Here is a 12783-nt window from a genome sequence, read left to right as displayed (position 1 = left end):
CTGTGCGACGATGTTCTTCCCTCAAACCGCGACTGGACTTTTTACACGCAATCTTAGACATGATGGCGAAAATCAAAGACCAAAATTCTCTAAGGTAATTTCGCGAAAAATCACAGATATTTCGAACACCATTTTTGTCCTTTTCTTACGAGTATGGACATATATGAAAGCGTGAACTTGACCTACGTAGGACGAATGAATACGATGTCCCCCCAAATGGTCCCCAGATGCATCCCCAATTTCCTAAACACGGCATGTGAACTTCTAAAGCTCTTCTTATATTCTTATTTGAGCATGTGAATTACCTTATTCTTCAGCAACGATTATTTAACTTAGGTGGACTGTGTTAGGAAGATGCTTGAAACGAGCAATAGTGTCATAAGTGTATATATGCTTAGTCTTTCAACCAACATAGTTGCTAATTGTTGAGAATGTCGAGTTTGACTGCATGAGCAAGTCCGATCAATTAAAGGAGAGTTTCAAAAATTAAATATTTATGGACATCCGCAACTGTGTACAATGCAAACCCACATTTCCTTTTGTGTTTATAAAATTAGTTTCAACGTCATTAAATTACCTTTAAGTTCTTACGTATTAGTAAATGCAAAAATGATCTAACTGTTCTTGTTGGTAACCAATCAATTTTGTACGTGGAATGCGGATTGTAGCAGACCCTAGACTCGTGGCTAATGATATGATCCCGTCATGCCTCCTTTGTTTAGAAGCTTGTATTATACATTTGCCCCCAATGGGAGCTTGTATGATTATTATAATTACGAGACATATGAAGCAAATTATTAGTTAACTTTCAACCTCAAATTTTTTTAAAGTATGACTATTGAAATATTTCATATTGCTTGACGGTGAGGTTTATCTACATTTTATATACCTGCCCTCTCCCTCTATTATCAGTTCAAGCTTTTAAGTTGAATCTTTTATCGTAATACCAAAGCCAAATTATGCTCCAGTTTATTTCGTGTGTACTTTATATTTTCTTTTAGGTTCATCTATCAGTTTAAGTTTTCAAAATGGGCTTTTCAACTATGATAAACAAATTCATTGTTTAGAAATGATCGCTAATATGCATGATCAATGGTAGTTTCCTTTCTTCTTTTCCATTTCTAGCCATTGTTGGTAAGCAATTGTCAATCTCAAATTTCAATTAGCAAGGTTTCCAAGTTCTATTTATTAAAATAAGTAATAATTGAATTGTAGATACTCTATGATTGATAAGAGAAAAATGTCAAAAAAGTCATAAACCATTGTATTAACATCAATTTAGTTATAAATCTATTGTATCGATGTTAATTTAGTCCTAAATCTTTTGATTTGATATTAATTCAGTCTTTCTGATAAATTTTAGTTGGACATTGCTATCATGGACGCTAGCTAGCTAACGTGGCACCGCCGGCGCTAACGAGGAATAATATTCTAATAATTTTTAATTTTTTATTATTTTGTCTAATTTTTATCTTTTTTTTTTTTTTTTCTTTTGTCTCTCATTTCTTCTTTCTTTTGTTGGCAACTGACCACAAGCGATAGCCAGGTAGGCTCACCTCACCAGATTTGGCCTAGGTGATGCCGACCCTGGCCTATGCCAAGGAAGCCCTCGCCGAGGCTCGGCCTTGCCATGGCTAGGCAAGGCCAATCGGTCCAACCATTGTGTGTGGCTGGTGGCGATCACCAATGAAATGAAGAAGAAAGGAAAGAAAAAAAACATATAAAAAAAATCAAAAAAATTATTTAAAAATTATTAAAACTATCACTGTTAGTATCGGTGGTGCCATGTAAACCAACCAACGTCCATGTCCACGGTATCTAGCCAAAATTTCTCATAATGACTAAATTGGTACTAAATCAAAAGGTTTAAAACTAAATTGTACAAATGTAATAAGGTTATGACTTTTTTTACACTTTATTCGATTGATAACTTATCTTTAAAAAAAAAAAAAAAAAAAAAACTTGAAACTATCTTAATAGACATTTAAAATCTAAATTTCAAATACTTCTTAACAATTTTTCATCAAAGAAATCTTACCTGGCGAAGGATTTACTAAAATGATGGCAAATCATGCATTTACTCGACGTTCGAGTGTGCACTATGATAGGAAGATGAGAATGATTAATAAAGATTAATCAAATGGACCACGTGTCATTAAAAAGGTGAATGTCCCTATTTAGTAATCTTTTTATGGTAAATTACAGAAGATTGCCGAAGCATCTCAAAACCCATCATGAGCAAAATTCCCTCTACTCTTCTCCAGAACTCTCTCAAGACCTCTCTCATGGCGATCCCCTCCTTCAAACTGCTCTATAAAACCCCAGTTAACTAGAGCTCCAGCCTCTGCATCCCACGATCAAGCACACTCCCTCTTCAAGACGAGGAAAAGCGAACAGCCCAATGGATCTGCGTAATCTCGGCTTCGATTCGCGCCTCTTTGGGATCCTCGAAGACATGCTCGACTTCCCCGAGGAGCCCGAGAAATCGAGGAGCAACCCCTCGCGCGCCTACGTCCGCGATGCAAAGGCCATGGCGGCGACCCCTGCCGACGTCGTGGAGTACCCGGGCTCCTACGTGTTCGTCGTGGACATGCCCGGGATAAGGGCCAGCGAGATCAAGGTCCAGGTAGAGAACGACAACGTGCTCGTCGTGAGCGGGGAGAGGAAGAGGGAGAAAGAGGAAGGGGCCAAGTACCTGAGCATGGAGAGGAGGACCGGGAAGTTCATGAGGAGGTTCGCGCTGCCGAAGAACGCTAATGTGGAGACGGTGGCGGCGGCGTACCAGGACGGGGTGCTCAGGGTGGCCGTCGAGAAGGTGCGGCCGCCGGAGCCGAAGACCAAGACCATCGAAGTCAAGGCCGGTTGATGATGGCCTGGTTTTAGTTCTGTCTTGCGAAAGTTTTTAGGGGCTTGTGGAGTTCCATCTGTTATCTTATAAGATTTCGATGTGTGTAATGAGACATGTTTCTGTGTAATGAAATCTAATAAGGGCTTTCAATTCTCAAATGATTAATAGAGTATGTAGGACTATCTCGATTACATACTAAATTCTAACAATTCGATTGAATTTCTAGTCATTGTATGTCGGCAATTAGATTGGAATATAACGGCCCGGTGGACATATAAAAAAATCTTTACTACCCAATTTAAGAAAAAAGCAAAAGAGCTCCCAAAATGGAGGCCCAGCAGCTCAAATAGCAATTGGGATGGCACCATCATCTTAGTTCTGATTCCCGCGAGTCTCGTGCGAAAATTAAATGATCAAAGATAATATAGGTCCACATGTTTGGATTTCATGTTATAATAATTATGAGTGAAGTATAAAAATTAATATCTTAAATTTATAACATTAATATCATTTAGTATAAAAACTTTAATTGGATCAATTTAATTTTAAATTTTTTTACTTTGGTATCATTTAATCCATCCAATTAATTTTGGTCGATCGGCGCTAACATAAATGCCAATCAGTTAGTGAACATCAACTTAGTAAATTTAAATAATTTTTTTCTGAATTTTTTAATTAATTCCTTTTCCTTTTCCTTTTCTTTTTCCTCTTCTTCCTCCTTCGGCTTCTTCCTACAATGGCTAGTGAGGTTAGGTGAGGGCTGTGAAGCCCTCATTGGCCACCAACAAGGATTGTGGCCCTCACCCACAGCCCCTAGGCCTTGCCAGATTTGGGAGAGGCCAAGTGAGGGCTGCGATCCTCACCGACGACTGACGAGGACTTTGTGGCTACGGTCTCATTGGAAGCCTCATCAGCCATTGCAAGAAGAAGCCCAATGAGGTGGAGAGGAAAAAGAAAATTAAAAATAAAAAAAAAATTAGATAAAAAAAAAAACTATTTAAAAATTATCACGTCAGTATTCATTGGCCAGTCAACATTTGCATTAGCGCCTATTAGTTAAAACTAGCTAAATGTACTGAATTAATAATAATGCGATAAGGTAGATTGAAATATTTATGACTGAATTAACATCAATGCTTTAGTTTAAAAAAATTTTGATATTTTTTCCAAAGAGTTATCTCTTAAATCGGTCTTGTTCGACCCGTGCTTTTTTTCTCCCCAAGTAATAGTACGCTAAAGCCACGTGGAAGGTGGGGCCACCTCGTGCCCCACCACGCATGAAAGAGGCTCACCGATTGCTTTTGGAGGAATGCTATCTCCACATCCCCCCTTCAAAATTCCACCGTGAAGCAACAATTTTTGAGTTCTTTAATTACCAGAGGATCTTAATAGTAAAGATTATAAGCCTCCATTTTTTTGTTAAAAAATATTTATGTATATTAAAGAATTTTCAAAAAAGAATATTACTAGAGGTATTATTAGATATTAAAAATATTATTTTTTATTATTTATTCTATAAAATAAGCTAATTTACTTATTAAATTATTTCCTTTCATATACGTATTGATTGGGTACAAATACCATTGATTCTAATATACTAATATGAAGTTATTTGGGTAAAGATGCAATCTTTATCAATTCTCTCTCCATCTCTCCTAAAGATTCAAGAATATCTAAACAGTGACATTTATCATTTTTCACAGTTCTAAATTTTATGTTTACACTCATGACTTTATCTTGACTAACAGTAAACTTTCTAAGTCTCACAAAAATATAAATAGTCGGCATTAGGCTGTATTGGAATTAATATAATCCTTTTTTTTTTTTTTTTGGCATTTGAAGAAAAACCAAAAGGTATTGTGAAAAAGATTTTAATCTAACAAATAGAGCTCCTCTCTCTTTTTCTTAATTTACATTTCCATCCATTAGTTACCTGAACAAAAATCGAATTGCCACAAATATCGTGAGAGCCTAATTTAGCTTAACTAAGATTTGAAAGTTATTGAAATATTATCTCATATCATTTAACATCGAATCTTAAATACTTATATATTTATGTGATCTTTTTTTCATCTATTAGTTTAAATTTTTTAATATGATATAAAAGACAATGATATTCCTTTCATGAATGTGCGTCCACCCTTATTTAAAAGAAAAAAATTAAAAGAATTCCACATGCATTTTGTAATCCGGCTTGCGTCCTATTGTTTCATATCATGTCATCTTCCTTCAAATATGTAGTTGGGTTTTTCGAGTAAGGAAGGAAAGAAAATGGAAAAACAAAATGATGCCACGCGAGCTCTGTGATGTGTCAGTGACTTGTGTGCTAAATCACCACCTGTCATCGTAGCCGGACAGTCTCCAGGAATTCTCCTCGGCACGAGAATTCCGCAGATCCTTATGGAAACCTCTACAAGGTTACTTGTCACACCACCGACTCCCGTCACCTCCATCTAAATACCTCGGACTCCACGGCTTCACTTCGCCATCTGCACCAAGAAACGCAAAGAAACGCTTCCCATCGGGGCTTTACAGCTTGAAGAGCATGGATCTCAGAGACATGGGCTTCGACCCCACCGTGCTGGACACCCTCCACGAGCTCCTCGACCTCTCCGACGAGCCCGACGCCAAGTCCCACCACGCCCCGTCCCGCGCCTTCCTGCGCGACAAGAAGGCGATGGCGGCGACGCCGGCCGACGTGAAGGAGTACCCGAACTCGTACGTGTTCGTGCTCGACATGCCGGGGCTGAAGCCGGACCAGATCAAGGTCCAGGTGGAGGACGGGAACATGCTGGTGGTGAGCGGCGAGAGGAAGAGGGAGAAAGAGAAGGACCTGAAGGACCAGAAGGATGGAGCGGGAGGGGCGCTGCTGAGGTACGTGAAGATGGAGAGGAGGCTGGGGAAGTTCCTGAAGAAGTTCGTGCTGCCGGAGAACGCGGACCCGGAGAAGATATCGGCGTCGTACCAGGACGGGGTGCTGACGGTGACGGTGGAGAAGAGGCCGCCGCCGGAGCCCAAGAAGCCCAAGACCATCGAGGTCCAGATCGCCTAAAACGGCCCGTGACCGCGGGCATTGGTGTCTAGGGCCTAACATGGAGAAAGAATGAGAGGATGTCGAAGAAACAAGAAAAGGGCTTCTTCTTTTGTTCTTACTGTTGTGTGCGAGTCGTAGTGTAAAATGTCTGGCTGCGTGGGGTCTTTCTGGAATGAGCTTCTTGCATAAGTCTGTTGTGTACTACTGCGATGAATATGTAATAATTACTCATCCAAGGTTGTATCTACGAAACATGAAGAAAATACCCGGTAATATCGCAGGATATGCAAGAATCAGACATGGTCGTTCTGAATTACCTCTAATTCCTGGAATGGTCAAGGTTCCCATCTGACCTTCTGCCTCCGCGATCGCAGTCGGAATCTTTGATACGGTCGGACCGTCAGTTGGCTTGGCTGATAATTTCCTGACCTTCCCCACTTTAAATGTCTTAAGCTTCTTGCGCTGCGGGAATCTGCAGCGTGTTCTGCAGATTTCCTTACTAGGAATTAATGTCGTGGTCTGCTCTTCAGAGAGCCGCGCTCGATTTGTCGAATTTGAGAAACGTCACGGAATTAGAAATCTACGGATCGCGGAATTAGAAATGGGTCGAAGTCGAGGAGCACGTTGAGTTGCTGAATCTGATAAATGCACGGAGAAGACTGGCATCCTTTGAACGTTACCGAGACTCGCTTCAGGACAGTGCGGTAATTGAGGTATTTTGACAATTCGATTCTATTTTGCGGAGACTTCCCTCGACGGATCGATTTGCTCAATCGGATTTAGATGATACCTATGGGAACCGTGGTGGAACCGATCAAATGACTCGCGATAAGTTCAGCCGATCGGCATGCTTTGATGATCTAAAAGGGTACCAAAAATGGCACATATCATAATGATTCTTAGGTAGTTTTAGTCTGTAATCCTGATGGGTAAAAAAGCAACCTGGACAATCTAGTGCCCGTTACAAGTCTCTTCTTTGTCGAACCGGCGACTTGCCTTTTGGATTTCTGAGCAGGGAACGCAGATGGAATTCCTCTGTTCCTGTCGACATGTTCTTTGACAAACAGAGCAATGAAAAAACCCTCTTTGTCCTCCACAGGATCGGTTCGCAGTAACTTCTCAGCTGCATGACAAGGAACAGTGATTCAGGGGGACAAAGGCCGAGACCGGCTTTTGAAGCAAGCAAAGAAAGAGTCCTCCTGGAGGTTAGAATCAAATGACACGGCACTTACCGCCTTCGAAAACTGGAAGACCGCGGCGAGTCCACTGGGGTAAGGGAGCTGCCAGGCGAAACCCATGAGATGCAGCGAGAGGGAGGATAGACTGTACTACATCTTCGTTTTCGATCTGGTGGATGGAGCAGGTACTATAAACGACTCTTTCAACAGCTGGAACTGTACAGAGAAAAATACATAAGAACCTTTCGATGCATTGCTAATGGCTTTGGAATCGATCAACAATCTTACAAGTTAATGCATGTGACAGGGCCTTCTTCTGAAAAGCTGCAAGTTTACTGAGCCTCGCTATTTCTGTACCATCAGCTGCAAGACCTGGATAACCCAGAGATATCAAGGGGGTTTGGCCATTATTAATTTGGTTAAATGAAAAAGATGCACGGATGTATATGATGCAAGTTATGGATAGTAATCCGTAACTCTGAAAATAGGAAGCCATCACCATGATATTCTAAAAAACAAGGTTAGTAAAGGCAGAAATGGATAATTACCGGTCGTGTAAGAAGGAAGCAGATGATCCAATCTCTCAGCAGACGTCCCAGATCCTGAGCAGGACGGATCTAAAAGAATTGCTCGGACCTGCAAATGTGAACTCTCATGACTACTGTGTAGGGGGAGATCGACAACGCACCCCACACCCCGAAGATGTGGAAATAATAATTGTCTGGTGGTGAGGTTCCATAAATGACCGTTGCAAAGCACCACGAAAACATGTGCAGTTAAACCAAGTATACCATGGAATATATGTCATGATTCTTTACCTTGTTGTATGGGTGAACGCTTGGGGTCAAATTTAAAAAATCTCCATGGACCACATGGATGTCTAGCAGCTATCAAGGCTCACAATAAGTGGACAATGAGAAAGAGAAGAACCAAGAATGCAAAAGTGAATCACCAATGTTCTCAAGCAGGTTAAACCAATGTCCCCACATGTTAAGACAATGCACCCAGCTGTAGATATAACATAAACAGATGCACACAATCTAGGTGTTAATAGTCGCCAAAATACTGGTAAATGAGGCAAAAGGATACTGGAAGCGCCAGACAGCCTGATAGTATCTTCTAGACGGTGAACTCTCTGCTTATTGAGTTCGCAAGCTATTATCTTTCCTTTATCCCTCATGAGAGCAGCCAAATGGACAGTTTTGTTTCCAGGTGCAGAACAAGCATCAAGAACCTTCAGAAAATAGAAGGATCAAGATATGTGAACCACTTCAGGAAAAATGGCACAGTATCTTTATTGAGATTAAAGTACACCTCAGAGAGAGAACACTAAAAACAGTAGCAAAAAGCAACTCACCACCCAGCCTGGCTCAGGACAAAGGGCTGCTGCAACCATACAGCTTGCTTTACCCTGCAAAATTAGATATTCAAAATAAAAATCTCTCTCCACCAAACTCAACATTAGATAAAACACATGGAACGTCTATCAAACTAAATATTAGATAAAACACACTAGAACCACATCGTGACAGCACAACTTACTTGCAAAAAGACACTTCCATTCAAGACAAGAGGATGATCATGCAAGTCAGTACCGGCTGGCAGAATAAGCAGGTCAGGAAGCAGGCCATCCTTTTGAACCTATGTAACACAGGAATAAATCCCATTAACTTTAGGCACATAGCCAATGAAAACTGAAAATTCAGAGGAACAGCATGCAAAATCCATTCACAGAACACCATAATGTCATTTCGTATTATCCATCTCTTAATTGGGAAATACCAATGCATCCAAAAGCATCAGAGGGTGGAACTACTGTAAATTGAAGGTTATACAGCATTCAGAATCATTCAGCAACAGGTTGTTAACTAACAAGAATTGTCAATCAAAGGTGACACAGTACTTAAAATAGAGGGATCAAGAAGACCGACAACCATTTATCTCTGCTCTTCTACGTTGCAGATTGCCCAGTCACAATCCTCTTCTCGCCCGTTTTATAGTTATTTCACGCACATGTGATGCACACAGGCATGCAATGGATTTAATAAGAATTCACACTAGCAAAATACCTTTGTTAGTTTTCCAATTCAAGCATGGCAGATCCAATATCCAATTTGAGAGTATTCACTCTAACGTATCGTGGTTTAGGAGCATCTGCATGAGAAATCAGAAGTTGCATTAGATGAACATCACAGTCTAGTAGATGTTATTTGCATGTCTCATGCAATAACTGAAATGGGATTGGTGACTAGTTCAGTTTTATTAAAGGATAGGACATACAGGCAGAAAGGCAGCACAATTCCCTATGTCAGAAACACCACGGCCATATGACCATCCAGCTAAAAGCAAGACTTGAAAGTAGCTGTGTTCAAGTACAAGTTCCTTTCTTTTAATATTTCTCTAATTGATAGTCCCTGAAACTCATTATTCAAACAAAGTGTGTGGAATTAATATGTCCTCAAATCATTGATTTGAATTAATTAAACGTCCATAATATTTAATCTAATGATCAAGTCATTCCATAGTAACATGTCAGTTTCTGTGCTACATTGACCTGGTATTGAGTCCTCAAAATGGAACTAAAGAAGACAATTGCCTGTGTGTTGGGGGTTGTAGGATTTATAATAACAGAGCAAAATAGTTTAAATAGACAAATTCTGAGAATTTTGCATCACAAGCATGATTACGAGCTTTGCCTCGAAATGAAAGAATGGAATCCAATAAAGCTAAAAGAGGAACAAAGATAGACCTCCTGTTTGATAAAGGCTTGTCAATTCATCTACACCATTGACTTTCTTTGTCAATAACAATCGTTCTAAAGCTGACTGCAACTTTATTTTATGATGGATGATAAACTTCTCCACATCACCAGTTGACTGCTTTGCCTGCAGCACAGAGTACTCTTGTAAATCAGCTGCAGTTTAAATCATTACCAAATGGACCAAAATCAATGACCAAATATTTATGCCAATCCCTGAAGCAACAAGCACAAGATGCATGTAAGAAGAGCCCCTATAATAGGTTTGATGTACTAGCTCTAACCAATACACCTTGTTTAGTTGGTGAAAGAACACTTATATGACTTTTATCTAAATATGGGAGGAGACAGAGAATGCTGTGCTTCTTGCTTTTAATGGTCACAACTCCTTAGATTACTGCTAATTGTTCACAATGGAAAAGCCCTAGGATTTCATTCACCATACAGAAAAAAGAGAAAATAACCTGAACTATTGTCCAGGATACCATAAGCATAAGCATAAGCTAGCCCAATGCAGTGAGAATACTGAAGCACGATGCACTCGAGAGTCTGAGGAAAGTCAATGACCTACTTGACCAAAGAGAACGTCATAGGTCACTATGAAAAGCAAGTCTTCTTTTCTCTGCAAGAACAAAAGTAGAGAACATAAATGTGCTAGCCAAGTTATATGCAATAGCTCTTTTTTTTTTCTTTTTTTTTTTTGAGTATACAAAATAACTTGTTGATCAAAAAAAAAAAGGTTACACACAATAGCTGTATAATCTGGAAATTTGGCAGGTCCTATTAAAACCAGAAACTTCCCACATCTAAAGAGCCATTGCAAGAGATACTCATCTGATGATTACAAAAGTTTCTAGGGAAAACTCTTTTGACAAGTAATGCTAAAGATATTACAACCCATATCCTAAATGAGTTTACTAAATGATGTGGCAAACATAAGTAGTTATTTAAGTTTGTCGGCCCATTTAAGCACTCAATAGGCATCCATCACATCACCTAGTAAATCCATTGGATATATGAGTCTAAGTATCTCTAGCATTATGCTCTTCTGATAGTATACTATAGTGAAAAGTGGAACTTGCAACTTATTGAGCCGTAATTGAACATTTCAAAACAACTATAACTAAGCACGTTAGCAAAAATAACTCATAGACTGAGTCAAAGAAAACTTTAAATTAACTCATGCCCATATTGCTAGAAGAAATTCATTTTGTTACATGAGTTGGCATACAAGTGAATGGATAATTTTACCTTCCACTTGCTATTTACAATGTCAGCATCCTCCAAGATCTTCTTTATAATAGGAAGATCTGAGACAGCATCAGATAAAAGATCATTCTATTGAAAAAGCAAGGAAAGAAGCCAATTGTTTGACAAAAAAACTCTAATCTAATTTGCTACTTGCATGCATCATTTATAAATTAAAGTTAAAAAGCATACTGGAAAAAGCGAGTAGATATATACTCCATCAGTACTAATTTTGCCACTCAAAAGCAATAATTACATGAAAGTTGCACTACATGGAGGAAATGGAATGAGCCACATTGTAGCCACCAAAAGGGGGCATAAAACAAAGGGCTGAACAAAAAGAAAAGTGGAGAAAAAGAGAACTAGAGCAGTTGATGCGGCCCATTAAATCAATGACGTCTTAAATCTGAGCCAGCAGAGAGTTACACAATGTCAAGATGTCATAAATCAGAGAAGTAAACTAGAAATGGATTTTCAATCAAAAGTATCTTCTTTAGAACAGTCCATGCATTACATTATTAATCAAGATGCATTTTTTATCAGATCCAGGAGGTTTCCATTTTGCAGCTATTGAAGTGCAATGTGCTTATATATTTTTGAAAGGGTGGCTCTTCTTTGGCCCAAAAGGTTTCCATTTAACTACTTCAGCAAGAGATGCTGAGCAGTGAAGGATTTTATTGGCCCAAATGGAAGTGATCATCTGGGTTTCGACTTTCTAAAGTCAAACTACATCTGCCTTGAATCAATCTAGAAGAACAGTGGATTCATTGTCATCCTCTCACAACGCCACACGTAGGGCATGCCAGTTATAACTGCCACTTGACTAAATGCCAAGCAGAAAATGAAATGGCAATCGGTTGATCCAAGGACAAGGGATCTCCATAAGTAGAATCGGCGGGGTTCTCCTTCTACTTCAGCTATAATCATCACCTTCCCGCTCCGCCATTCAACACCCTACAAGTGGAGACGTCACCCATGGCTTCCATTTCAAATGAGACTTTGAAGCTTCATTTTGATTGCACAGAATTCACCGCACATTTGAAAATCCTCAAAGTTGGTTTCGGTCAAAATCAAGCATTTCCAAACCACGTGACCTCGCCACTTTCGCCAATTTCATAACGCACGCAGTTAACACCATACGGTCCATTCCAACTATCAAAGAAAACGCAGCTACCACTTGCCAGCAACTCATGAAAATACCATCAAATCATCATAAAAATCAGCACCAGTACAGAACGTAAAATCATCATGCAACATCAATCTCAATCGCTCGCAACAAACCCTACCACTGGAACAAAACTAAAGCCAACTCCAGCAGGCAACAGCTCTCGAAACGCAGCCTCCACGCGAGAGGAGCGAAACGGAATCGAAGCTCGCGAGCGCACCGCGCAGAAATTCAAACAACTTACGCTTCAGCGTTTGGCACACCAAGGCGAGAGTGGCTCGCTTGTTCCTGACGGAGGGGCTGTAGACGAGCGACTTGACGGAGCCGACGGCCCGCCGCCGGGCGTCGCCCTGCAGGACCACCCGCAACACCTTCGCCGCCTCCCTGCGAGCGAAGTAGGCCGAGCGCTCGGCGTTGCTCAGCCGCCGGACCTCCGCCTTGCCGGCGGCCGCTGGCGGCGCGGGCGGGCGCATCGCTCGGTTGTCGGAGCAGCTCGGAGAGAGAAAGAGCGGAGGGAAGTCTCAAACTGAAACGCAGAAGAAGAGGAGGAGG

The 12783-nt window shown here is 40.4% G+C and overlaps 3 protein-coding genes across 3 annotated transcripts; 2 read left to right on the top strand and 1 right to left on the bottom strand.

The window, feature by feature from the left end:
• The first annotated feature begins 2236 nt into the window (after nt 1-2236).
• On the top strand, nt 2237-3001 carry LOC108958104 (18.8 kDa class II heat shock protein). Its single transcript, XM_039308733.1, has one exon. It carries the CDS (start codon nt 2402-2404, stop codon nt 2864-2866), a length of 465 nt encoding a protein of 154 aa, XP_039164667.1. The 5' UTR covers nt 2237-2401; the 3' UTR covers nt 2867-3001.
• Nucleotides 3002-5319: 2318 nt separating this feature from the next.
• On the top strand, nt 5320-6198 carry LOC104436331 (17.1 kDa class II heat shock protein). The gene has a single exon (XM_010049071.3). It carries the CDS (start codon nt 5394-5396, stop codon nt 5898-5900), a length of 507 nt encoding a protein of 168 aa, XP_010047373.2. The 5' UTR covers nt 5320-5393; the 3' UTR covers nt 5901-6198.
• Nucleotides 6199-6705: 507 nt separating this feature from the next.
• LOC104436330 (28S rRNA (cytosine-C(5))-methyltransferase) lies at nt 6706-12783 on the bottom strand. Its single transcript, XM_039310433.1, is given in 13 exon segments — nt 6706-7005; nt 7115-7276; nt 7349-7432; nt 7609-7696; nt 7879-7940; nt 8150-8294; nt 8418-8471; nt 8603-8701; nt 9123-9214; nt 9810-9945; nt 10390-10440; nt 11070-11128; nt 12476-12783. Coding segments are annotated over 13 exon segments (1485 nt in total). The 5' UTR covers nt 12705-12783; the 3' UTR covers nt 6706-6781.

The sequence above is a fragment of the Eucalyptus grandis genome, chromosome 3, assembly GCF_016545825.1.
Source record: "Eucalyptus grandis isolate ANBG69807.140 chromosome 3, ASM1654582v1, whole genome shotgun sequence".
Taxonomy (NCBI): Eukaryota; Viridiplantae; Streptophyta; class Magnoliopsida; order Myrtales; family Myrtaceae; genus Eucalyptus; species Eucalyptus grandis.
The sequence above is the reverse complement of the archived record's forward strand: the minus strand, read 5'-3'. Positions and strand labels throughout refer to the sequence as shown.

Bases quoted from the DNA above. Each gene is read 5' to 3' on its own strand.
- LOC108958104 (XM_039308733.1), top strand. From the start codon at position 2,402: ATGGATCTGCGTAATCTCGGCTTCGATTCGCGCCTCTTTGGGATCCTC.
- LOC104436331 (XM_010049071.3), top strand. From the start codon at position 5,394: ATGGATCTCAGAGACATGGGCTTCGACCCCACCGTGCTGGACACCCTC.